General features: G+C 39.1%; 1 protein-coding gene across 1 annotated transcript in view; it reads right to left on the bottom strand.

Annotated features, from left to right (window-relative positions):
• Nucleotides 1–27,927, bottom strand: part of PATJ (PATJ crumbs cell polarity complex component) — a 357,124-nt gene that overhangs the window by 282,918 nt on the left and 46,279 nt on the right. The window contains exons 10-14 of the mRNA XM_007464279.1: nt 27,030–27,121; nt 24,952–25,093; nt 20,820–20,963; nt 17,486–17,562; nt 15,411–15,467 (exon numbers count right to left, since the gene is read on the bottom strand). Coding sequence (XP_007464341.1) covers nt 15,411–15,467; nt 17,486–17,562; nt 20,820–20,963; nt 24,952–25,093; nt 27,030–27,121 — 512 coding nt within the window. The remainder of the gene's footprint in view (nt 1–15,410; nt 15,468–17,485; nt 17,563–20,819; nt 20,964–24,951; nt 25,094–27,029; nt 27,122–27,927) is intronic.

The following is a 27,927-nucleotide window of genomic DNA, read 5'->3' as shown; positions in this document are numbered from 1 at the left end:
GAACAGCTGATGTCAGGAACAGGTTGGAGCACTGAAGAGCAGCAGAGGCTCACCCATGGAATCCCTTGCCCACCAGATACAGGATGCCCTTCTAGGTTATTCCCCCAGATATCTATAAACACCACATGCTCCCTAGAAATGTGCACCATGAACAGAACACACGTGCCCCATAACACACGTGCCCCATCTTCAATCACACTGAACAAGTAAACCAGAAATGATGTTTACAAAATCTGTCAATCTAAAAGACGCCTACCTAATATTCATTCTGCATCTAAATCTGAGTACATCTGGGTTCCTGAGACTTCATGTTACAAGGCTGCAGGTTTCTCTGTGGGAGCAGGACTGTTTAATTACCTGTCCCAACTGCATTTTGCAACTAAACAAATCAACCGTTTCATCTGTCTCTTTCAGTTTTCCACCCTTTCGGAATTCTGAGAGCAGAAAGGGCTAAAATGACAGGAGTGGTTGCAACAGACAGATGACTGATGCCTTCACACACAGAGCACGTTATGCTTTTTGATGCTTATTCAATGTGCTTTGCAAGGGGTCCTATTTAAATCTACAAAGTTAATGAGAAGTGGGATTTTCATGATCCTGATGTGACAAGTAAAGGATACAAGGAAATATATCCAAGGAAAGTATGACCACTGTGTGATTTACTATCAGCACTAAAATGATGAAGATCAAATGAGATCAAGAAAGCTAGAGGAGGACTTCCCTGACAGCGCAGTGGTTAAAAATCCGCCTGCCAACGCAGGCAACACAGGTTCGAGCCCTGGTTCGGGAAGATCCCACATGCCGTGGAGCAACTAAGCCCGAGTGCCACAACTACTGAAGCCCACGCACCTAGAGCCCGTGCTCTGCAACAAGAGAGGCCACTGCAATGAGAAGCACGCACAGCGCAAGGAAGAGTAGCCCCCGTTCGCCGCAACTAGAGAGGGCCCACGCGCAGCAACGAAGACTCAACGCAGCCAAAATAAATAAACTTATTCATTTATATTTTTTTTAAATAAAGAAAGCTAGAGGCCTTGAACCTATGAGTAGAGAGACCTGTCAGGAAACAAGCTGCAGCTCATTCATTTCACTAGAAGCTCTACTTTTAGGTCCCTCAAACAAGATATCAAAATGCTCAAGTAGGAATATAAATGACGTTGCTCCAGGGGGAAAAAAAACTTCCGGAGAGGAATAGCTATGTCAGTGGGATGGGGGAGGATGCTTCCAAAAAATCTGAAAAATAAAACACAACAGAAAGAACCCTATAACTGGTTCTTATAACATACACACACACACACACACACACACACACACACACACACACACACACACATATCCTCTCTCTTTCTCTCTCTGTCAATGGAGATATTAAATAATCATTTATGTTTAAAGATTAGGTACAAAGAGTTACTAAATTTACCACAAAAAAACAAACTTTTCAAGAATGAGGCTACAACTTTTAAACTAATGGTGAAACACAGGATAATACCCTCAAAAGTTAGGTATGTTCACGCAGCGGTTATGCAAGACAAACAATCTAGTAAAGCTTGATTTATACTAGTTTTTCTCACCCAAATAAAATTTTAATTCTGGGGAATTCCCTGGTGGTCCAGTGGTTAGGACTCCATGCTTTCACTGCTGAGGGCCCAGGTCCAGTTCCTGGTGGGGGAACTAGATCCCACAAGCCTCAAGGCACATCCAAAAAAAAATAAAAAATAAAATTTTAATTCTGAATGTTTAGAAAACACACATTTCACAATCCGTTGTACAGAAATATATTGAAGGATCTGATCTCTTCAGCTACCTAACACCAAGGTCAAGCATCAGTTGCCATTTTTTCATTTCAGATATCATTGATGTTACCTGTCTGGCCCATGTGATATTTGAGCTTTTTTTTTTTTTAACATCTTTATTGGAGTATAATTGCTTTACAATGGTGTGTTAGTTTCTACTGTATAACAAAGTGAATCAGCCATACGTATACATATATCCCAATGTCTCCTCCCTCTTGCATCTCCCTCCCACCCTCCCTATCCCACCCCTCTAGGTGGTCACAAAGCACCCAGCTAAACTCCCTGTGCCATGTGGCTGCTTCCCACTAGCTATCTATTTTACATTTGAGAGTGTATATTATGTCCATGCCACTCTCTCACTTTGTCCCAGCTTACCCTTCCCCCTGTGTCCTAAAGTCCATTCTCTACGTCTGCATCTTTATTCCTGTCCTGCGCCTAGGTGCCTCAGAACCTTTTTTTTTAGATTCCATACATATGTGTTAACATACGGTATTTGTTCTTCTCTTTCTGACTTACTTCACTCTGTATAACAGTTTCTAGGCCCATCCACCTCACTACAAATAATTCAATTTTGTTTCTTTTAATGGTTGAGAAATATTCCATTGTATATATGTGCCACATCCTTTTATCCATTCATCTGTCGATGGACACCTAGGTTGCTCCCATGTCCTTGCTAATGTAAATAATGCTACAATGAACAATGTGTTACATGACTCTTTTTGAATTATGGTTTTCTCAGGGTATATGTCCAGTAGTGGGAATGCTGGGTCATATGGTAGTTCTATTTTTAGTTTATTAAGGAACCTCCTTACTGTTCTCCACAGTGACTGTAGCAATTTACATTCCCACCAACAGTGCATGAGGATTCCCTTTTCTCCACACCCTCTCCAGCATTTACTGTTTGTATATTTCTTGATGATAGCCATTCTGACTAGTGTGAGGTGATACCTCATTCTTTTTTTTTTTTTAATTTATTTTATTTATTCTTTTATTGCTGAACTGGGTCTTCACTGCTCCACACAGGCTTTCTCTAGTTGCAGCGAGAGGGGGCTACTCTTCATTGTGGTGCATGGGCTTCTCACTGCTGTGGCTTCTCTTGTTGCAGATCACGGGTTCTAGGTGCACGGGCTTCAGTAGTTGTGGCTCGCAGGCTCTAGAGCACAGGCTCAGTAGCTGTGGTGCACAGGCTTAGTTGCTCCGAGGCATCTGGGATATTCCCAGACCAGGGCTTGAACCTGTTTCCCCTGCATTGGCAGGCCAATTCTTAACCACTGCTCTCCCAGGGAAGCCCGAGGTGATACCTCATTGAAGTTTTCATTTGCATTTCTCTAATGATTAGTGATTTTGAGCACCCTTTCATGTGTTTGTTGACAATCTGTATATCTTCTTTGGATAAATGTTTATTTAGGTCTTCTGCCCATTTTTGGATTGGGTTGTTTGTTTCTTTGATATTGAGCTGCATGAGCTGCTTGTATATTTTAGAGACTAATCCTTTGTCAGTGGCTATGTTTGCAAATATTTTCTCTCATTCTGAGGGCTGTCTTCATCTTGTTTATGGTTTACTTTGCTATGCAAAAACTTTGAAGTTTCATTAGGTCTCATTGATTTATTTTTGTTTTTACTTCCACTTCTCTAGGAGGTGGGTCAAAAAGGATCTTGCTGTGATTTATGTCATAGAGTGTTCTGCCTATGTTTTCCTCTAAGAGTTTTACAGTGTCTGCCCTTACATTTAGGTCTTTAATCCATATGGAGTTTACTTTTGTGTATGGTGTTTTAATTCCATTCCTTTACATGTAGCTGTCCAGTTTTCTCAGCATCACTTATTGAAGAGGCTATCTTTTCTCGATTGTATATTCTTGCCTCCTTTATCAAAGATTAGGTAACCATAGGTGCGTGGGTTTATCTCTGGGCTTTCTATCCTGTTCCATTGATCTATAGTTCTGTTTTTATGCCAATACCATACTGTCTTCATTACTATAGCTTTGTAGTATAGTCTAAAGTCAGGGAGCCTGATTCCTCCAGCTCCATTTTCCTTTCTCAAGATTGCTTTGGCTATTCGGGGTCTTTTGGGTCTTCCTACATACAAACTGGGCAATTTTTTGTTCTAGTTTTGTGAAAAATGCCATTGGTAGTTTGATAGGAATTACACTGAATCTGTAGATTGCTTTGGGTAGAATAGTCATTTTCACAATGTTGATTCTTCCAATCCAAGAACATGGTATATCGCTCCACCTGTTTGTACCATCTTTAATTCTTTCATCAGTGGCTTATAGTTTTCTGCATACAGGTCTTTCGTCTCCTTAGATAGGTTTATTCCTAGGTATTTTATTCCTTTTGTTGCAATGGTAAATGGGAGTGTTTCCTTAATTTCTTTTTCAGATTTTTCATCATTAGTGTATAGGAATGCAAGAGATTTCTGTGCATTAATTTTGTATCCTGCTACTTTACCAAATTCATTGATTAGCTCTAGTAGTTTTCTGGTAGCATCTTTAGGATTCTCTATGTATAGTATCATGTCATCTGCAAACAGTGACAGCTTTACTTCCTCTTTCCCAGTTTGCATTCCTTTTATTTCTTTTCTTCTCTGATTGCTGTGGATAAAACTTCCAAATCTATTTTGCATAACAGTGGTGAGAGTGGGCAACCTTGTCTTTTTCCTGATCTTACTGGAAATGCTTTCGGTTTTTCACCATTGAGAATGATGTTGGCTGTTGGTTTCTCATATATGGCCTTTATTATGTTGAGGTAAGCTCCCTCTATGCCTACTTTCTGGAGGGTTTTTATCATTCATGGGTGTTGAATTTTGTCAAAAGCTTTTTCTTCATCTATTGAGATGACCATATTGTTTTTATCCTTCAATTTGTTAATATGGTGTATCACATTGATTGATTTGCATATATTGAAGAATACTTGCATTCCTGGGATAAACCCCATTTGATCATGTTGTATGATCCTTTTAATGTGCTGTTGGATTCGGTTTGCTAGTATTTTGTTGAGGATTTTTGCATCTATGTTCATCAGTGATACTGGCTTGTTTCCTTTTTTTGTGACATCTTCGTCTGGTTTTGGTATCAGGGTGATGATGGCCTCGTAGACTGAGTTTGGGAGTGTTCCTCCCTCTGCTATATTTTGGAAGAGTTTGAGAAGGATAGGTGTCAGCTCTTCTCTAAATGTTTGATAGAATTCGCCTGTGAAGCCATCTGTCCTGGGCTTTTGTTTGTTGGAAGATTTTTAATCCCAGTTTCAATTTCAGTGCTTGTGATTGGTCTGTTTATATTTTCTATGTCTTCCTGGTTCAGCCTCAGAAGGTTGTGCTTTCCTAAGAATTTGTCCATTTCTTCCAGGTTGTCCATTTTATTGGCATAGAGTTGCTTGTAGTAATCTCTCATGGTCCTTTGTGTTTCTGCAGCATCAGTTGTTACTTCTCCTTTTTCATTTCTTATTCTGTTGATTTGAGTCTTCTCCCTTTTTTTCTTGATGAGTCTGGCTAATGGTTTATCAACTTTGTTTATCTTCGCAAAGAACCAGCTTTTAGTTGTATTGATCTTTGCTATTGTTTCCTTCATTTCTTTTTCATTTATTTCTGATCTGATCTTTATGATTTCTTCTTCTAACTTTGGGATTTTTTGTTCTTCTTTCTCAAATTGCTTTAGGTGTAAGGTTAGGTTGTTTATTTGAGATGTTTCTTGTTTCTTGAGGTAGGATTGTATTGCTATACACTTCCCTCTTAGAACTGCTTTTGCTCCATCCCATAGGTTTTGGATCATCGTGTTTTCATTGTCATTTGTTTCTAGGTATTTTTTGATTTCCTCTTTGATTTCTTCAGTGACCTCTTGGTTATTAGTGCATTAGTTAACCTCCATGTGTTTGTATTTTTTACAGTGTTTTTCCTGTAATTGATATCTAGTCTCATAGCATTGTGGGCAGAAAAGCTACTTGATAACGATTTCAATTTTCTTAAATTTACCAAGGCTTGATTTGTGACCCAAGATATGGTCTACCCTGGAGAATGTTCCATGAGCACTTGCTAAGAAAGTGTATTCTGTTGTTTTTGGATAGAATGTCCTTTAAATATCAGTTAAGTCTATCTTGTTTAACGTATCATTTAAAGCTTGTGTTTCCTTATTTATTTTCATTTTGGATGATCTGTACATTGGTGAAAGTGGGATGTTAAAGTCCCCTACTATGATTGTTACTGTCAATTTCCCCTTTTATGGCTTTTAGCATTTGCCTTATGTATTGAGGTGCTCCTATGTTGGGTGCATAAATATTTACAATTGTTATATCTTCTTCTTGGATTAATCCCTTGATCATTATGTAGTGCCCTTCTTTGTCTCTTGTAAGTCTTTATTTTAAAGTCTATTTTGTCTGATATGAGAATTGCTACTCCAGCTTTCTTTTGATTTCCATTTGCATGGAATATCTTTTTCCATCCCCTCACTTTCAGTCTGTATGTGTCCCTAGGTCTGAAGTGGGCCTCCTGTAGACAGCATATATACAGGTCTTATTTTTGTACCCATTCAGTCAGTCTATGTCTTTTGGTTGGAGCATTTAATTCATTTACACTTAAGGTATTTATCAATATGTATGTTCCTATTACCATTTTCTTAATTGTTTTGGGTGTGTTTTTCCTTCTCTTGTGTTTCCTGCCTAGAGAAGTTCCTTTAGCATTTGTTGTAAAGCTGGTTTGGTGGTGCTGAATTCTCTTAGCTTTTGCTTGTCTCTAAAGTTTTTAATTTCTCTGTCGAATCTGAATGAGATCCTTGCCGGGTAGAGTAATCTTGGTTGTAGGTTTTTCCCTTTCATCACTTTAAATATGTCCTGCCACTCCCTTCTGGCTTGCAGAGTTTCTGCTGAAAGATCAGCTGTTAACCTCATGGAGATTCCCTTGTATGTTATTTTTTGCTTTTCCCTTGCTGCTTTTAATATATTTTCTTTGTATTTAATTTTTGATAGTTTGATTCATATGTGTCTTGGTGTGTTTCCCCTTGGATTTATCCTGTATGGGACTCTCTGAGCTTCCTGGACTTGACTATTTCCTCTCCCATATTAGGGAAGTTTTCAACTATAATCTCTTCAAATATATTCTCAGTCCCTTTTTTTTCCTCTTCTTCTTCTGGGACTCCTATAGTTCGAATGTGGGTGCTTTTAATGTTGTCCCTAAGTTCTCTAAGACGGTTCTCAATTCTTTTAATTCTTTTTTCTTTATTCTGCTCTGCGGTTGTTATTTCCACTATTCTATCTTCCAGGTCATTTATCCATTCTTCCACCTCAGTTATTCTGCTATTGATTCCTTCTAGAGAATTTTTAATTTCATTATTGTGTTGTTCATCAGTGTTTGTTTGCTCTTTAGTTCTTCTAGGTCCTCATTAAACATTTCTTGTATTTTCTCCAATCTATTTCCAAGATTTTGGATCATCTTTACTATCATTACTCTGAATTCTTTTTCAGGTAGACTGCCTATTTCCTCTTCATTTGTTAGGTCTGGTGGGTTTTTATCTTGCTCCTTCATCTGCTGTGTGTTTCTCTGTCTTCTCATTTTGCTTGACTTACTGTATCTGGGGTCTCCTTTTCACAGGCTGCAGGTTCATAGTTCCTGTTGTTTTTGGTGTCTGCCCCCAGTGGGTAAGGTTGGTTCAGTGGGTTGTGTAGGCTTCCTGGTGGAGGGGACTGGTGCCTGTGTTCTGGATGAGGCTGGATCTCGTCTTTCTGGTGGGCAGGACCACGGCCGGTGGTGTGTTTTGGAGTGTCTGTGAACTTATTATGATTTTAGGCAGCCTCTCTGCTAATGGGTGGGGTTGTGTTCCTGTCTTGCTAGTTGTTTGGCATAGGGTGTCCAGCACTGTGCCTTGCTTGTCATTGAGAGGAGCTGGGTCTTAGCATTGAGATGGAGATCTCTGGGAGAGCTTTCACCATTTGATATTACGTGAGGCTGGGAAGTCTCTGGTGGAGCAATGTCCTGAACTCAGCTCTCCCACCTCAGAGGCTCAGGCCTGACACCTGGCTGGAGCACCAAGATCCTGTCAGCCACACGGCATGGGAGATGTTCACAAATTTTAGGAGTCAACCTGAGAATGAGGAGAAAAGGGATGGAGATAGCTGGGTAGGGTAACAACAGTCCTTTAAGAGAAGCTGACGCAAGCCTCTAGCATCATCACAGAAGTATAGCAGTGCAAGGATTACTGAAGCAGAGGCACTTTACAAACCTGTTGAATAATCCTCAGTTTTCTCTGAGTACAGCGTTTTCATTTTCTCATTCTTCCCATTAAAATTCTATCCTCTTCATTCACAAAGGTGGGCGTTATCTCCAACAAATGAAAAATAATAACAACCTCTGAGATCACTTCAGGTCTCTTGTTTCTACACAGAAGCATCTTCAGGTATTGCTAAGGAAACATCCTGGTATAGTCCTTTTCTGTGGGGCTCTGAGACAGTCTCCTTTGTGCGATTCTCAATCTTTGGCAGGTGGCTGATGAAAGAGCCTTCAGGCAGAAATCAGAATAAACTACCTTAAGGTTCAAGACATCGCACCCCTGCACAGCCTTTGGGCCAGAGCGCCATTCCCCAACCTGGCCAGGCCTCTGGAGCTAGGCACCGCTTCACTGTGACTCTGAGCAGGGAAGGTAGGGTGACTGGTGTCACACTGAGGAGGTTTGGGGTTTGCTTGATAGGTGACGCGAGCCACACTCGTCACAGAGAACTCTGAGACCCCAGGATGTGGGCAGCGACGGCAGCCCTGACTTTCTCTTTCCAGGATTCCCCTGCCGGCTCCCTGAGAGCTCCTTAGATCCCTACTTGAGCTTCTGACACCTAACCTAACAATTTGCACTTACGACTCTTTCTCTACCTTTGCTCATTGTATTTACTCCACCTGGAATATCCACTGTTCTTATTTCTCCAATAGGAGTATATAGTTCATCCTCCCAATAAGCCTCCTTCATCTGTCTTGAGGAAGGAACCCCTCCCTCCTTGAATACAGCTGACCATTTATAATTCAGGGTTAGAGGCACTGAGCCTCCAGAGTCAAAAATCTGGGTATAACTTATAGTCAGCCCTCCATATCTGAGGTTCCTCCGTATCTGAGGATGGTGTAGTACTGTAGTATTTACTACTGAAAAAAATCTGTGTATAAGTGCACCCGTGCAGTCCAAACCCATGTTGTTCAAGGGTCAACTGTACATATAAGGCATGTTAGCAATACCAGAACAGTAATTCTCAATGAAGCGAGGCAAGGAAGGAATCACAGTTTCCTTTAGAGACCTCACCCCAAACCTACAAAATCAGAATATTACTCAGGAGGAACAAAATAGGGCATGTGTATTTTGAAAAGGCTCCTCTGATATTTCTGAAAAGCCATCTGCCCTAGTGGATAACCACTGTCACTACAGTTACTTGATTCTGTATCTAATGTTCTCCCCTCAAAAGCGAGACCAGGAAAGTATAAAATTACACACTGAAGAAATGGTGACTGTGGTTGATTGCCACTGGGGAGAAGAACAAAGGGACTGGGGTGGGAGGGAAACTTATTTTTTGCAATACTTCCTTCTGTAACTTTTAAATTTTGTGTCTTGTCCATGTATTATCCATTCAAAAGGAAAAACATAAAGAATGGCACAGACTTAAGAGTCAGATAACCCTGATTTGCTTCCTAAATTTTGTCACTTACTAGCTGTGTATGATCTTGGGCAAGTCACTTTACCTACCTGACACTCAGTTTTCACATATTAAAAATGGACAGTTGGAAATAGCAGCTGACCAATAGGGTTATTGTGGGAAATAAAGGAGAAAATGTCTTTAACGCAAAGCACTGACCCTGGTCGCTGAGTGGGGGCCCAGTACATCCCACTGCCTTCACAATTCTACTTGCTGAAACAGAGTGAGAGGCGAACTCACATCTTAATGCCCTTTGGCTCAGAGAATGTAATTCAGGAAGGAAATAAAGTGAAACTTGTCAGTCTGTCTTGTGAAAACCAGAGAACAGGGCCTGGTCTTTTGTTTCCCACACCACAGATCTTCTAATGCTCACTTCATATTACAGTTGACGGCCAGCAGAATGGTCACTGCCATGAGCATAATGCTTCTCCCTCACAGTGTCTTGATTATCTTAATAGTAAACACTTGCCAAGAAAGCCACCCCTAAAAGTGCAAGTCTCCCCAGATGCGGGAAAACTTCTTGTGTCATGATTAACAGCTTGCTAGAAGCAGTGCAGCTAACGTTCAAACCACTGTAAATTGCTTTCACCTCTCTCCTTCCATACAACTGCATCCACCTCAGAAGAAAATCTTGTCTATTAACACTGGCTTGTCATATAGGAAGATGCTTCTTGAATCAGCATCCCTTCAAGAGAAGCGGCTATGAGGTGGGAACTGGAGTGACCAACTAAAGACAGTTAAACCCTTAGAAACACCAGCTATAGCTGTGAAACATGATTTTCCTAATCAGAAATCTGTCGGGACAGAGGAAAAACCTACAGCCGTGGGACTTCCCTGGTGGCGCAGTGGTTAAGACCACGCTCCCAATGCTGGGGGCCCGGGTTCGATCCCTGGTCAGGGAACTAGATCCCACATGCATGCCGCAACTAAGGAGCCCAGAAGCCAAAACTAAGACCCGGCACAACCAAATAGATATTTTAAGGCAAACAAAAACCCTACAGCCTTGACCTCAAGAGCATGACACTACCCTGCTTAGAACCTTCCACCAGTATTACCTGGCACTGAGAATAAAACCCAGGCTTACCAGCATGGATCTCGAGGCCCTGTAAGCACCTGGTCTTCCTCACCTAACAACATCCTACTCTTCATTTAGTTTGACTGAGACACTCTGAACAAACAACTTCCATTCCTCCCACAGGATAGCTCTCTTCCACCTGTACCTGCCGTACACCACATTCTTATCCTTCAAGCCTAAACTCGGAAAGGCTTTCCCCAGCTCTCTCTCTAAGGTGCCCCCCCCCCCCAGTTTTATTCTCATCACCCTGGTTGTGCTTCTTGAATCATCATCACTTCTTACAAGCACTTCTTTGCATCACTTTTTACAGTTTATAACTATCTTCTCAGGTTATTTTTTACTTGTTTATTATCATGCCCTGACCGAAGCCCAGAACCCAGACTCTAGGAGAGCAAGGACCTTTTCTATTTTGCTTCCCACAGTTGCCAGTGCAGTGTCTGGCATAGAGTAGGAGCTATGTAAATATTTCAGGAAGGAAAGAAAGCTCTCTAAGCTGCAAGCTGCCTCTGCTACTATCCAGTTGTGTAATTTAAGGTGATTCATTCGACCTATGCAAACTTCAGCATCCTCAAGTGTGAAATGGGTTTGGACAGGCCAGTCTTCTTTACATATTGTAGGGAGAAATTAGAAGCTACTGAATTAAGAACTAAACTTCCAATTTTAAGAGGAGTTTTAAAAATTATAGTTCATCAAAATAATCAATCTGTGCAGTCCAGTGGTTAGGACTCGGCACTTTCACTGCCATGACCCGGGTTCAATCCCTGGTTGGGGAACTAAGATTCCCACAAGCTGCACAGCATGGCTCAAAAAACAACAACAACAAAAAATCAATCTGTGGACATTTGTAATTAAGAAATCAACGTACAAAAGAGTAAATATGGGGCTTCCCTGGTGGCGCAGTGGTTGAGAGTCCTCCTGCCGATGCAGGGGACACGGGTTCATGCCCCAGTCCGGGAAGATCCCACATGCCGTGGAGCGGCTGGGCCCGTGAGCCGTGGCCGCTGAGCCTGCGCGCCCGGAGCCATGAGAGGCCCGCGCGTACCGCAAAAAAAAAAAAAAAAAAAAAAAGAGTAAATAAGTGTGATAATTTTACATAGAAAAAGCATACATCCCTTCTCTGACATGTATGTTACACAAAAGAATGGGTATACCAACTACAGATATGTAAACCTATACAGGCAACAACTAAATCTGAAAAGAGAATAGTGCAATTATGGCTGACTCTTCTAGTGCAAAAAATAAAAAAAACTTTTGCTACAACAAAATTTCAATTAAATGTTTTAAAATAGCTTTTTTTTTTTTTTTTTTTTGCGGTACTTGGGTCTCCCACTGCTGTGGCCTCTCCCGTTGCGGACCCCCGGACGCGCAGGCTCAGCGGCCATGGCTCACGGGTGGAACCCTCCCAGACCGGGGCACGAACCTGTGTCCCCTGCACTGGCAGGCGGACTCTCAATCACTGCGCCACCAGGGAAGCCCATAAAAATAGCTTTTTTTTTTTTTTAAAGGAGCCGTTAGAAGGTCAGAGACTAAAAGTACTAGAAGTATACAACTGGGAAACAAAACCACCATTTATCAAACGGTTCTTACATGTTGGCATTGATCTATATTAATTAGGGCATGTATTAAACATATTTATATTTAACCTTCTACAACACAGGTACTATTGTTCCTATTATGTAGAAGAAAAATTAGGCTGCTTATTTCACCTCCTAAAGTATTTCCTCAAATGTTACCTTCTTAAGGAGGCTCTTCCTGGTCAACCTATCTAAAATTGCAAACCCACACTCTCTCCTGAATTCCTTACCCATTTTCCCTGCATGGCACACATCATCTATACTACAGAAATTATTACTTATTTTTTATCTCCCCCTACTAAAATGTAAGTTCTACAGGACAGCGATTTTTTTTTTCCTGTTCTCTTCTGAAACCCCAGCACCCAGTAGAGGACTTGGCACTGAGTAGATATCAATAAATAATTGATGAATGAATGAACAGTTGAATGTACTGTTGAGGTGGTTCTGAAAGTCTGACTCGAAGACTTTCCACATCATTACACCAGAGTAACTGAGTACAAGTAGACATAATTCATAGAAGCTGATCAGGAAGAAGATAAAGTTAGACTGGTGGCAAGGAACTAGGGATGAAGGTGAAAGAGAACATGTTCTGCCTGGAGAAAGACAATGACATTCTTTAAGATGAACCGTGTGCGGTTATGATCCTTTTTTCTCATTATAGAATATGATGATACAGTGTCTTACGGCTTTGAACATGTAAGGACAGCTAAAGCTGAACTGCACGATGAACTGAGCCTGAGCAAGGGCATGTTTTCCTCCAAGGACGTCTCTGGAGTTCTAACGGGCAAGGAGGCTAAAAGTTCCTCAGGAAACCTCTGAAGAGCTAAGCAAAGATTTCTACAGTCCCAAAGTACTAAGAGAGAACTGGAGTCCAGATCCCACCAGGGAGAAGGGATTGGTAAACACTGCAGACTCACTGGAATACCTGGAAGGCCACGTGTTAGGAGCAAAGGCAACAAGAGAGTCTGAACCTTACCCAAAAGGTACTTCTGCCTCGCCTCAGAGATGATCGCCCACCTGTACCACACACACATACATACACACACAACACACACACACACACACACACACACACACACACAGAGTATCTCCTTATTAGAAGAAACAGTGACTCTTCTGGATGGAGATGACATCACCTGACGCCTTTTGTAGCTGGCGTACATAATATCGAACATGCAGTCAAATTATGGCATTGACGAGATATACAACCAAATAACTATAACGAGAGAAAAACATCAAACCACAGAAACACATCTAAAGTTGATCCACATATTGGAATTAATTATTTTAAGTCCTTATAAGCTATGATTAATATGTTCAAGAAATAGAGAAAAAGATGGCAACTACAGATTTTTTTAAATTGAGAATTCCTCCAAAAGAATTATGATCTAAAAAGGGATAAAATAAATTCTAGAATAGAAAAATATAACAACTAAAATTAAGGACTCAATAGACGGGCAGATTAGGCACAGGAAATTCAGTAAAGTGGAAGACTGGTAAATAGAAAATATCTACTATCTAAGAGTTTAGTACAAATTAGAGAACAATTTTCAGGAAAAGCATCACTGATTTTTATGAATGACAGTAAAAATATTAACAATATCCTATGTGCTTGCAACTACTCTAGGCACATTAAATTTAATTCCTATACAACCCATGAGATAGGTACTAACCTATTAATATCTTCCTTTTATAGACAACAAAACTGAAACATAGAGTCTAGATAATTTTACAAGCTAGTAAATGGATAAGCCAGAATCTGAACCCAGGCAGTTTGATGCCAGAGTCCATGTCATCAGTAAACTATACTGCAGTAATTAATAACATGTGAAGTTTGATGAGGTATTTATATTTCTTACTCTTATTTTGAATTAAACTCCTCTCAACAAATTTACATGGAATTAGTAATCAGTGACTAATCTAACCTAAATATGATACTGTAAATAATTTTAAGTACAAGCTGTGCGTGTTCTTTCATATTGCACATCTGAGGAAAGCCTGGTCAGTTGGCCCCCAGAGCCCAGCAAGGAAGTGACTCCAAATGCAGGCTAGCTTACAAGGAAAGAAATACGCTCCACAGCATCGGCTGTGAAAATTCCAACCTAAAAATAACAGCACATGTAACATAAAATTTTAGAAGGGAAATATTCATCACAAATACCCAAAGAAGGAAATGGTAGAACTATCTAAAGAGATAACTTCTTACAAAACCCACATGGGACCCAGAAAACTCATTCTGAATACTGCATATGACAGCAGAGTTTAAGCTGGGCTCTTAGCTCATATACCTCAGGTGGGATTACAGTATAATTTTTGAAACTATTCGGACAAGAAAACCTTTCGTTTCTCATCATTTATTGAGAAAGCCACCTGGAAGGCTTCTCTAAGTTTCAATTACCCTGGCCTTTGATTATCCAGAGTGGGGACTATGAAATTAATTTGCAGTGAGAGGTCACCAAAAATGTTAGGAAAAACTGTAAAAGTTACCTTCTGGCATTTTGCCATTAGAAATAAAGGTCTCAATACAAAATTTTTTAAGTCCAAGAAAAAGCACTGCCTATCTCAAAAGATAAGCCACTTTTTTGTTCTTAAACATCTGGACTGGGAAGATTTTTTTCTTTAAGTCTGTATCATGGTCTTGAATTTTAGGAAACATTTTAAAAGGACTTACAATATCTGAAAAGCTAACACGCTCTGCACAAGGCCACTCTGCATACTACCATTAAGGTGGGCAAAGCAGTCACACCAGGGATTTTGGCTTCTGGAAGTGGCCCACGTTCTTCCCAGGCATATCTAACCATCACGCTTCATAACAGTCAGAACCTACTACATTTCCAGAAAACCTCTAAAACTAAATTCTGAAAACTTTAGATCACAGCACTAATCTAGTTTCTTTGACAAGAACTTAGAGAAAGTTCTTCAAACAACAAAAAACTGGCAACAGTTTAAAAAATAGGGACTTCCCTGGTGGCGCAGTGGTTAAGGATCCACCTGCCAATGCAGGGGACACAGGTTGGGGCCCTGGTCCAGGAAGATACCACGTGCTTCAGAGCAACTAAGCCCATGTGCCACAACTACTGAGCCTGTTCTCTAGAGCCCACGAGCTACAACTACTGAGCTCAGGTGCCACAACTACTGAAGCCCGTGCGCCTAGAGCCCATGCTCCACAGCAAGAAAAACCACTGCAATCAGAAGCATGCGCAGCACAAGGAAGAGTAGCCCCCACTCGCTGCAACGAGAAGCCCGCGCGCAGCAACAAAGACCCAACGCAGCCAAGAATAAATAAACAAAATTATAAAACATAAAAATAATGCTTACCTTTGAATATTTCTGTAACTCAGCATCGTCTGCAATCTGTGTGTCCAAAGTAGCAATCTAAATTCACAAGAAAAAATATTTCCAATATTTGTAAAAGCATAACTTTATTTCTTCCTAGGCTTTCTGAAAAAAATCTGTATAAAACCTATACATTGATAACTCCATCTAAACTCTTCCACGTTTCTGAAATCCATAACACATAATGTAAAATTTCAGAGTATATTCGCTTTTTTGTTGTTATTGTTCTCCACAGCAATCTTTTTTCATAAATTATGCAAAAGTTGAACTAGAAGGTGATGGGCAAATACATGTACTATTTTTAAAAATCCATGACCCCTAAAATTTTAATATAATCCTCCATTGTATTAAAGCCATAAAAAATTTATTCTTTTGGCAAAACCAAGAGTATGGTCATTTTTACTTCTAAACCCAGGCCTTGAAACAAAGTTTTCAAGGTCAGAAAAATCAGACAAGTTTGGAGAAACTGAAGCATCTGACTTTCTACAGCAAGCTCAAACCATTTCCCTAGGAGAAAGAGCTGGCAAGGACACAAACAAAAGACCTGGACTGGTGGAAAGATCGTGGAATACTGAAAGCTTTTAATCCTGGCCTAAAACTATTGTCCTGAGCTTCAATGGTGGACATCCACAGAAGTGAATTCCGTGCAAGCAAAATACTGCACTGATGATATGCATCTGTAAGTTGTTAATAGAATATGGTGCATCTGGAGGGAGGGGATAAGTTAAACAGTGGGCCAACTAAGGCTTCTAAAAGTACTGCACTTCAGATAAGTAGATTCTGGAAGAAAATAAAGTAAGAAACACTGGAGCACATGCATCAATGTATATACGCATATTTGCATGTATGCATTCATTCATCCGTCTTGCCTGGCTTCTCCTTTTGTCGCCTCGTCCCTCAGAACATGTTACAACTCTTAACTGTCACTTTAAATTTCCAACTTCAAATTCTGTCTCCTCTTTCTAGCCCCTCTGTTATGACCTCACCACATGATAAATAAAATTTGGAAAGGTGGTTATAAAGAGGATAAATTTTTAACCGAAAAGAGATCATCGCAAAACAGACCATTTAAAAATACTGGTACACCAAACTACTTTAAATATCAACCACTCAGGAGAGCAGAAAAGGTCACTTGCTAGGTGATAACCTAATGAAAAAACAGCTTTGAAATCTATGAAGTAAAGAAGCAGCAGTTCATGAGGACCGACATGCAAGTACAAAACAAGTAAGAAGAGGAAGTATGGACTGTTTTGACTCATCTTAATGACACTGGAAAATGTCTAACAATAGATAGTGGCTAGAAGAGAAAAAATAATCTCCAACCAGCCAACAAGTACTAATGACAAACATATGTAAGAAAACGTGAAAGACAAAAGAAATTTAATAGAATACTTTATTACTAACACATTTAGTGAACACTGTAGAGGCTTTTCTAAGTGCAGCTTTCTGTTTTCATGTGGATTCATATGGGGAAATGTAATCAATCCCTTACTCAGTGAATCTAATAACAGGTGAAAGGAAGCCTAATGGACCACTGGCATATAAACTTATACCTAACCTAAATTACTTCCTGTTCTCCCAAATACATTTGATAATCATTCTTTCATTTTTCTCATAAAACTGTAAGATTCTTTGTGAAACACAGGACTAATATCCACAGCCCTTTCAGTGTATAATAAAACAAACAGATCATAAAAGCAATCATAAAAATGCCAGCAATTTTAAGCAGCTGATACAGGTTATAAATTTAAAGGCAAGACCTTTCTCTCCTAACATTTTTCTGCCTATTGTTGACTTAAACTGTTTCCACATGAACTGAGTGTCTGCTAATTGTAACTGAAACTTATCTGCAGTCCTTAACTGTCCTTGCAGCTTAAAATGAAAAAAAAAAAAAAAAAATTAATTGATCCAGTACAGAAGAAACACAGGAGGAAAAAATAAAGGTCAGGACAGCTATTCTTTGACTCTCCCATTTCTTTCAATTGTAGCATTCAGAGCTACATTTCATTGACATGAGATGAGACATGAGTGTTTTTTATTAAAAGATTTTAACATACCATTACTTCATAATCAGGGCCCAGTAGGTTTTCCCATCTGGATTTCAGCTCATTTTCTAAAGAGGCTGGGACTCCTTCTGGATTAAAAAAATAAATAAACAAAACATTGAAACTACTGTGAGCTAAACACACTAAACTACTAAATTCTTCCATAACAGCACAGCTTCAGTAAGTAAAAGGGAAATAAATAAAAAGGAAAGTGCGTTAACTTAGGTCTATTAGGTAAAGTAAAGCAGAGGTGACTTGTAAGACTAATGTAAAATTTTACATTTTACTAATGTAAAAATGTAAAATGTAAATTTGGTCTGTGACCAAATTATGAAGGGGCTTTTGCTGTTAAGGAATATTTTAAAGGGAAGAGGAAATGATGAGTTATAAATGAAATTTGAATTATATAGTTTGTATACAAACATCCTGTGGCTTACAAGTAAAATGCATCTGGCTTTGGTTTATGCTATGTTAGGACAAACAAGGATTTAAGGTGAACGTTAATCACTTCAGAGTAGCACCTTCCACTCACCCATAAGAAAAATAAAAACTCATCAAAATATCTTTACTATAAACAAGGCATATCAACATGACCCAAGCAAACTTTTCACTTGGGCACATATAAAAGTTTTTCTGGTTTAATTCAACCAGTGAGTTGCATGAGCTTTAATATAATAGAAATTTTGTTTTACTTTGGTCTTTTGTGGCTACGTGGTTATCATATCTTTATAACTTTCTTACTTAAGGGTAATATTGCCTTTTTTGCATGGGTCAGATGATTTTAAAGAGCACAGATTTTAATTGTCCTGCCTGTCCTCCGTATGATCTTAGCCAGAAACTCTGTGCAGTCTGTAGTCTGAATGATGCCTAATAGGCAAAAATCAAAGTACTAAAACTGTAATTTCAATTTAGATCCACAGTAGCAGCAGAAAATAAACAAACCTCCACCTTTTTTCTTTAAGAAAAACTCAATTTTGTCACAAGATTGGACAAGTCGCAAAACACCACAACTGATATAACCATCTGCCTAAAATCAAACATAACTTGCACTATCAGTTTTTTCAAGCCTTTAGCAGACATCTAATCTCGGATGCATATCATGCTTAATTACGTAATACAAATCATTAAGTAAAACAGGCTAACCTCAAAAATCAGAGACTAAGACTAATGAACACGAAAGAACTTAAAATTACTAGATTTACAAAAGCATATCCATAAAGTAACTATATTAAATGATATGCTAGATTACATTTCGGGGATAACTAAAGATCCTATTAAAAACAAAATATCATTCATGTAGGCTCTGCACCTTTGTTCCTACTCTGTTAACATTTCCATAAGAAATTACATTAAGAGTTCTATTAAATTTCTTACAGGCAGCAGTTTCCTATGTGGTAGGCTAATTTGAAAAAAATTTGCCATGTATTGGTTGAACTGTAGGCATAAAAACATGATATTTAAAGATATTTTATACACATATAAAATAATGTCGATATTTCACCTACAATTCTTTTGACTATATTTTTACCTTTCAGTCATACAATGAAATCACAGTCATGAGTTTTAAAGCACAGCACAAAGGCCTAAGTACCAGAGGAAAGAGACTTATTTTAAGCAGCTCAATAAATCCTTGGCTACACAAAATGGTCACGCACAAAAATGAATATTATGATGCTCTGAAACGATTATTCCAGTGGCAATGAAGGGGAGCAGAATATGCCACTCCCAAATACTGCCACTTTGGCATGTGGATTATTTTCAGCTGAAGGCAATGAAGACCCTGCAGACTCAGGAAAGACTTTCACCTCTCCCTTAACTACCTAAAAGAATTTAGATAGGGAACCTGTACCAGAAAGACAGTTATTACCAGAGATAACTTTCTTATTTGAAAGACGTATCTGCATGGCTGCACAAACATCTCATTACCAAACATCTGCTCTTCTTATCATCCTGTAAATTACTCTCCTCCCACTGGAAGGCCTCCCACTGGAAGGCCCAGGCCCCTATCCCATTCCTTAACTCAGGATAGCACAGAAGCTTCAATTGCCCAACTTGCCCTTGGGGCTAATATTTTTATGGGACTCTTACACATAGGAAATCAGTTTTTCTCCTGTGTTAATCAGTCTTATGTCGATTTAATTATTAGACCAGCCAAAATAACTAGACGAGAAGAAGGGAAAACAATTCTGCCCCTACAGCAAAAAAGAGAGTTAACTTCTTAACAGCTGGAAGAACTTGGTCTCTCTAGCTGAAATTATACATACTCATGAAAAAAAAAAAAAGGTAGTGAGGTTGATCCAAAAAGAGCAGATATTTCTAAAACTGTTTCTAACTTTAGAATGTATTTGATTTTCACCTGATAGTTCACTGTACATCTCTCTGGGTTCACATGAATTTAAAGAGCAAAAATTAACTGCAATCTACTTGGGTCAGAAAGAACAAGTTAAATTTCCAAACTATAGGAAATTTTAAAACTTGAATAAGGGGTTTACTCCTTCCTTCAGGCCATTCTTTCCCAAGAGAAGGCAATCAAAGCCAAAAGCCAACATGGACATGGATGAAGTTTAAGTCCATTTCATCCAACTGGCAAGCCTTCCCTGAGTGCCTTTGTACAGGAAACTGTGTGAGACTGTTACTCAACATGCTTACAGAATACAGTCAACTAGAGTAGACAAGGTATCAAAGAACAAAGCACAAGGACAAAGCTGCACATCAATTAAAAAGAAAATTAAACAATAAATATATAGCAACCTGGAAATTTGATGAAATATATAAAAATGTATACATTATTGTTACGGTGAAAAGGAAATACTGCTATATGTATACAGACAGCTGTACATCTATGGCTATATCGATGATAATAATACAAGCTAAAGTATGCAGTAATTAAAAATGCCGACAAGATTAAAAGTTATCACACTAATAAAATGTATTCAAAATCAACATAATTGGGCTTCCCTGGTGGTGCAGTGATTGAGAGTCCACCTGCCAAGGCAGGGGACTCGGGTTCATGCCCCAGTCCAGGAGGATCCCACATGCTGTGGAGCGGCTGGGCCCGTGAGCCATGGCCACTGAGCCTGCACGTCCAGAGCCTGTGCTCCGCAACGGGAGAGGCCACAACAGTGAGAGGCCCGCGTACCGCAAAAAAAAAAAAAAAAAAAAAAAAAAAAATCAACATAATTAAACAATGATTAAACAACAGTATGCTCGATTCTCAACTGCCACAAGTGTTAAGATGTTGATATTAAGAATATCTTATTTTATATCTCTAAAAATGCCTCTAAAATTCCTCATATTATATGAACTATAAAGAGAGAAAGCTTTGAATTGAATGCTTCGTGCCTACCCAGTTTTTCTAAGGCTTGTATATTGTCATTTTTTAGATTATCCATTCTTTCTTCAGTTTCCTCATCTTCACTGAAATTAGTTTCCTTTTCCACTGCTCCAGTCAGAAAGAGGGCTGGGGTTTTCGGTGGTTCTACCACAGTTCCTAAAATAAGAATTGTTCATTTGAATCACTATCAGATGAAGGCCATATTATTTAAGTAAGCTTATTCCACTCTATTGTCCCATTTCACAACCTCCTTATAAACTTTTCAGGTAATTTACACATATGATTCCTTTATTTAAAATGCCACTTGTGATGACCACTCAATTCATTAAAAATTACACTTGTAGTAGTATTGAAAAGAACAAGGAACTAGGCAACGGCAAGAGAAAAGCAAGGTAAAGTCAATGACAAAGCAGGAGGAGATGCTTTTCAGTAGAGCCTGGGGGGGTGGGGGAGGAGGAGAACACTGGGGGCCATATGTTCTTGCTGCTGTGGTGGGCCGGGGGCAAGATACGCAGAAGAAGCCGGTTCCGTCGCTCTGGGCAATCCTAGGTTCTGGCGTGACATCATCATGAGTTTCACAAACAGCTCTACATAAGTAACCTTGTGAATGGGAAGGAAAGGGGAGAGTCTTCCCCTGGTTGCAGAGTTTCCTTCCTTAGCTAAATTGAGTTAAGTAAGCATTCAATCTCAAGCATGCCAGTCACTATGTATCTCTTAAACACAAGAAAGGTTGAACAAGAATCATTTTAGGTTACTTTTAAATAACCACATGTAACTTATAAAGCATTCTTATCAAAAATATTGAACCTGAATTTAAGGCTCTAGCTCCTAGCTCACAAGAAACATAGGGGATAGAGGAACAAGTCAAATGACACCACAAGGAAACAATCAAATTCTGAATGTACCATTCTAGTGACAAATGGCCAAATCCCTTCAAAAAGTCTATGCCACGGAGGCAGGCGCAAGGGATTCTCCTACCTTAAGAAACCAAAGAAGCATCATACAATGCAATAGGCTCAATGCATAAAAATCAATGATCTTGATTTTATGAGGCTTTTGAGGGGAAGAAAGGGAAGTGGAAAAAGGAGCTACAAAAGACATTTGGGAGCAATTGGGAAAATTTAAGTATGTGTTGGGTATTTGATATCAGGGACTTACTATTAATTTTCTTTGGTGTGATAATGATATGACTATTTTTAGAAGCTATAACTGAAGTATGTAGGGCTAAATTGTCATGATATCTACTACTCACTCTTAAATGGTTCAGAAAAAGGTACACAGATGATGCAAACATGGCAAAATGTTAACTGCTGAATCTAAATGGTGGGTTTGTGGGTATCTGTTACATGTTTTCAATTTTCCTGTATGTTCAAAAATTTTTTAAATAAAAAGTTTAAAAATATAACCAGTTAAAAGTTCCTATGATCTTAACATGACATTTTAAACCACACAGGATTTTTTAGAACATTAGTCTCTTGATACACACTAAATGCACAGCCCAGTGCCAGCAAAACAAATGCCAGCCAGAAGCTGCTACTGTAGCTTGGGGAGAAGAGTTACACACCAAACAGTGTGCAGAGTACAAAGCAATACATGATTGGTTGTACGCTACAAGTAGTATACAAATTGGTACACAAATTAAGTATATACAAGGTATGCAAATAAGAGTTTAGAGGAGAAAAAGACAGTAAGATTTTGAATGGCAGAGGAAGGTACTGCACAAGAGCTAGAAGCCATGCAGTTTGTTTCAGTAAAACAAACTTAAATGCTGACTATGAGCAAGGCACACAGAGATGTGTTCAATGGGGCAGGGGACACAGGCATAACCACTCCCCTACATTATAGTGGCCACACACAAAACAGGTGATTACAACACGGGTGTGAAAAATGAAACAGTAGCGTGCTCTTCAAAGGGTGCTAGTGAAACACACAGGAAGGACACCCAAACCATGGAAGAAGTGCAGATTTAGAGTTAAAACCTATCCCAATACCAGTTTAAAATGCAGGCACGCCCAGTAAAGAATTGCTAATTCGCAGATGACACAGTTCATTTGATACAGCAGACTAAAGCCAAAGGCTCTATCAGAGCTACTAAAAACCATTATAATGGTATAAATATTTATGTAAACCTTTAAGGTCAATACAGCATTTGTACATTCTGTACTATTTAGGCAATTTTAAATTTCATACACACAATGCAGTTGACAGGGCATCTATCTTTCAGCAGCAGAATTTCCACTACCACATAAAACTTAAAAAGTTCCAACGTAGGGACTTCCCTGGTGGCGCAGTGGTTAAGACTCCATGCTCCCAATGCAGGGGGCCCGGGTTTGATCCCTGGTTGGGGAACTAGATCCCACATGAATGCCGCGACTAAGAGTTCACATACCACAGCTAAGGAACCAATGAGCCATAACTAAGGAGCCCACGAGCTGCAACTGAGGAGCCCACCTGCCGCAACTAAGACCCTGTGCAACCAAATAAATAAATAAATGAAAAATAAAATTTAAAAAAATGTTCCAATGTAAATACAATTTAATATCAGTTGAAAGCAAACATTTCTAGGCTCATTATATCTTCAGAGGAGGGGAAAAAATATGTACTCAACGTTTGACAAATTCTAATGGAATTATTTCTTACCCACTAGTTATATAATTAGTCATTCATTTTATTTTTTTTTTGAACCGTACTTTAATTTATTGGCATTGTCAATCTATGAACAAGACACGTTTTTTTTTTTCTTTCCATGAAGGGAGGTCGTTTTCAATCTGCCATAACACGTGCCCACACATCTTCACCTTGAACATGCAGCATTTCAAGCTGTAGTCAGGGTAAATTATTCCTTTTACGCTTTCACAATTTTCATGCTGCTGCCAGAAGTCTTCTTGGCATTTGCTTTGAATCCTGTCTTCAATGCATCCCTCACTGCTTTTGTACAGATCTGGGAGTATCGGATGTAGCTGAGTCCAGCTTGTCACCAGTACGCCACCATGATTTCACGAGAGGGGGCACGTCTGGCCACATCCCGAGGACCTGTCAATGTCGGCTCAGAGTGCAGCCCGGCTGCCAGAAGGTCAGGCCTGAGAAGTGTAAGGGGCGGGGCCCCAGACCTGCCAGTCATTCTTTTTTTTTTTTTTTTAATGAATTTATTTATTTATTTTTGGCTGTGTTGGGTCCTCATTGCTGTGCATGGGCTTTCTTTTTAGTTGTGGTGAGCGGGAGCTACTCTTCACTTCTCATTAAGGTGTGCAGGCCTCTCATTAAGGTGGCTTCTCTTGTTGTGGAGCAGAGCACAGGCTCCAGGTGCGCAGGCCTCAGTAGTTGTGGCACGTGGGATCAGTAATCGTGGCTCAAGGGCTCTAGAGTGCAGGCTCAGTAGTTGTGGCACACGGGCCCAGCCGCTCCGTGGCATGTGGGATATTCCCGGACCAGGGCTCGAACCCATGTCCCCTGCATTGGCAGGCAGATTCTTAACCACTGCGCCACCAGGGAAGCCCCAGTCATTCATTTTAAATTGAATGTGTTCCCATGATTGCCAAATTTTGTTGATCTATCTACATTTATAAGTTGATAATTAAAAATTGTCATGCATACAATTATGCATTTGTTCCATAATGAAAATTTACTATTCTTATAATCAAAGTAACAAATATTATTTCATAAATAAAAGTGTCCTTAATAGAAATCCATATTTTATTTGCTCTTGCTATAGTTCACAAAGTAAATCAAGAAATATTAGAATCAAATACATCATTAGAGGTAATATGAAACCTGAAGCTTGCAAAATGTCAAAGCATTAGACAACTGAGAGCCCCTGGAACAAAATGTGGCAAAGCTTTATTATTCAAATATAAGAAATAAATGAAATTTGGAAGGTTTTGGGGAAAATGATTTCCATCTCCATTTAGAGAAGCTCTCAGAGCTTAATGCATGTCAGTGTTCACATTCTAACATTTGGACTGGCACGTTATAATAGGCAAAGGAAACGCTTCAAGGCATAAATGAATTGATTCACTTCTCCACTGACTGCTGCTTTTCACAAGCTGGGCAGTTTTTCCTTCCCAGACTTATAGAACAACTTCCATAAATGAGCTGATCTTCCAAACCCAGACAAGGTAGGGGGAGGGACAGAGGAATTAATTACCTCTGTCAGAGGGCCCTTCATGTGGAGAAGCAGATGAGGATGTTTTCCTTCGAACTAGGGTTAGGTGTACCGCTTGCCCTGCATTTCTTAACACTTCAACAACATCCTGGTTGGCAAAACCCTGAATATTCACACCATCGACCTAAAACATTAAAAGATACATTAAACAGAAGTTCCAAGTTAGCTACCACTTTTAATTCTGGCAAGGCAGTATAAAATTAGGCAATTCATTTCATCCCCAAAATAATTTGTACTAGACCTAAGAAAGTATTTGTGAATAAGGATGAAAAATTAGTAGTAAAACATGCTGACAAATTTTCTGAGAAACTAGAAAGCAAACTGAAACTTGTATTCCTAAGTCATACATTTAACTTATAGCCTGAGAAAGGTAGAGGGTCTTAATCTCTGATGCTATTCAAAATTCAAAGTGCCATAAAAGGTGGTCAGTTGTTATACAGAGCTCTCAAGACGTATTACTAGAAGCCATTATTAGTAAAATTGAAGAGGCCATCCAATACTTCACCCCTCTACCATATATCATTATGTGATATTTTCCAGAAGAAACTGATCTCCCTCCACTAGGTTTTCTAGTATTCTGAAAAAGCATGCAAGAAAGGTATTTACTAATCTCAGTCAAGTCCAATCACACATTCTTATTAAGTCCATCATGACCAACAGGCCTCCTCGCTCAATCTTCTTCAAGCTAGCCGAACCACTGCTATAGCTTTCCCCCTAATATCTTCTCCAAAGTTGCATCACTCATCTCCAAACTGCCAATCACAAGACATTTCCTAAGCCCAATAATGGAAAAGCCAAGGGTCATGAAAGGTGCTTCCTTAGATGGACTTGAAGGACAAACATTCAAATTATACCAACAAACATTTGTTTCTGTATAAATCAATAAATTAAATGTGTGTGTATGTGTGTGTATACATGGCTTCAAAATTATTATGAAAATAAACTGTAGGGCTTCCCTGCTGGTGCAGTGCTTAAGAATCCGCCTACCAATGCAGGGGACACGGGTTCGAGCCCTGGTCCAGGAAGATGCCACATGCCGCAGAGCAACTAAGCCCATGCACCACAACTACTGAGCCTGCACTCTAGAGCCTGCGCGCCACAACTACTGAGCTTGCGAGCCACAGCTACTGAAGCCCACACGCCTAGAGCCCATGCTCCACAACAAGAGAAGCCACCACAATGAGAAGCCCACACACCGCAACAAAGAGTAGCCCCTGCTGGCCGCAACCAGAGAAAAGCCCGTGCACAGCAACGAAGACCCAATGAAGTCAAAAATAAAATAAATAAAATAAATTTATAAAAGAAAAAGAAAATAAACTGCAAAATTTAACTAATTTCTACTAAACAGAGGAAATACCAATTACAATCCGAATTGATAAAAGGCAATGATTGCATTCTCAAAAACGAAAAATATCTCAATTTTGTATGTACTCAAAATTACTATTAATAGAAAAACTACTTTCACAAAGAGATAAATAGTTCTAGTAAACGGCCTATTAATTACATATAAAACTGATGAATTTAAAGAACACAAAGAGGTGCTTGAATTGATTCGTAAGAGAATGCTAGAGCATCTTTCAAATATATGTGTATGTATACTATAATATACATATGTATACAGTATTTTTTTTCCTGCCAATATCATTAGTGACTCCTTTCTTCAGAGGCAGTTAAAAAAAAAAAAATAGAATGGACAAACAACAAGGTCCTGCTGCATGGCACAGGGAACTCTATCCAAACTCCTGGGATAAACCATAATGGAAAAGAATACTAAAAAATGAAGGTATATATGTGTAAAACTGAGTCACTTTACTGTACGGCAGAGATTAGCACAATGTTGTAAATCAACTTATATTTCAATTTTAAAAAATTTCTTTTTAATTAAAAAACATTTAGGACCATGAGAGTCCAAATTAATGAGATTTCACTGCACTAACAAACTTAATTTTTTAAAAACATTATGAGACTATATTAAGCCATTCCCATTGCATATATATTATAATAATGATAACTTTTTCCCCCAACTTGATTCAATTCTAAAACAGAGGGCAGTTACTTACAGCAACTATTTGGTCATTCACTTGAATTTGACCATTGTGGTATGCAGCGCTGCCAGGTATTATACTTTTCACATAAATCCCTGAAGCTTCTCCTACGGTGCACAAAACATATGGAAAAAGGAAGAAAGCTCTAATTAGGCCTTGATTGCAAAATTCATATCAAGAGGTTAATTAGCTAAAGGGGCTGACTGAAGGCTTGATAAATACTATTCTGAATGCAAGCAGAGAAACTGATGGATTATTTCAAACTGTCACCATAACAAGTGACCCAAATTTGAAATGATTTGATTGATGCCTATTTTTGGAAAAATAATCAGTAATGGAACCTTGATGAAATGCATTCCAGTATCAGCTGGAATTCAGGAGAGCTCAGGTTAAGTCTTACTCTCTTCTCTTGGTCCATCTCCCTTCTCACTGCTGACTTGCCATAAACCTTCATCATTTCTCAGCAGCACTAAGACAAGAGGGTCCTGACAGGTCTTCCTACACTTAGTTCACTGCTCATGTAAGCTTCCATATATATCATAAAATGTATATAAAAATTACAACTATATAAAAAGTATGCATGCCTATGGGCAAGGGCTGGAAGAAAAGTTAGAAAAAGAAAGACCATAGCTCTGGAAGATTTTATATTTTTATCTCAATTTCAAATGAACTTAAAATATTGTCTGTAGAAGGAATATAAACAACAATGGATTCCTATAGCCTACATGATAAACTATAAATTTCATAGAATCACATTCAAGGACCTCCATATTTTGCCCCAAACTTCTTGTTTTACTTCATCCTCCGACTACCGCTCCAATAAGACAAAAGTCCAGACACACAAGACTCATGATGTTCCACCAAAACACCAAGTATTTTCTATATTCTACCCCTTTTCTCATTTTTTATTCCT

The sequence above is a fragment of the Lipotes vexillifer genome, unplaced genomic scaffold, assembly GCF_000442215.2.
Source record: "Lipotes vexillifer unplaced genomic scaffold, Lipotes_vexillifer_v1.1 scaffold47, whole genome shotgun sequence".
Lineage (NCBI taxonomy): Eukaryota > Metazoa > Chordata > Mammalia > Artiodactyla > Lipotidae > Lipotes > Lipotes vexillifer.
This window is presented reverse-complemented; position numbering and strand designations above follow the sequence as displayed.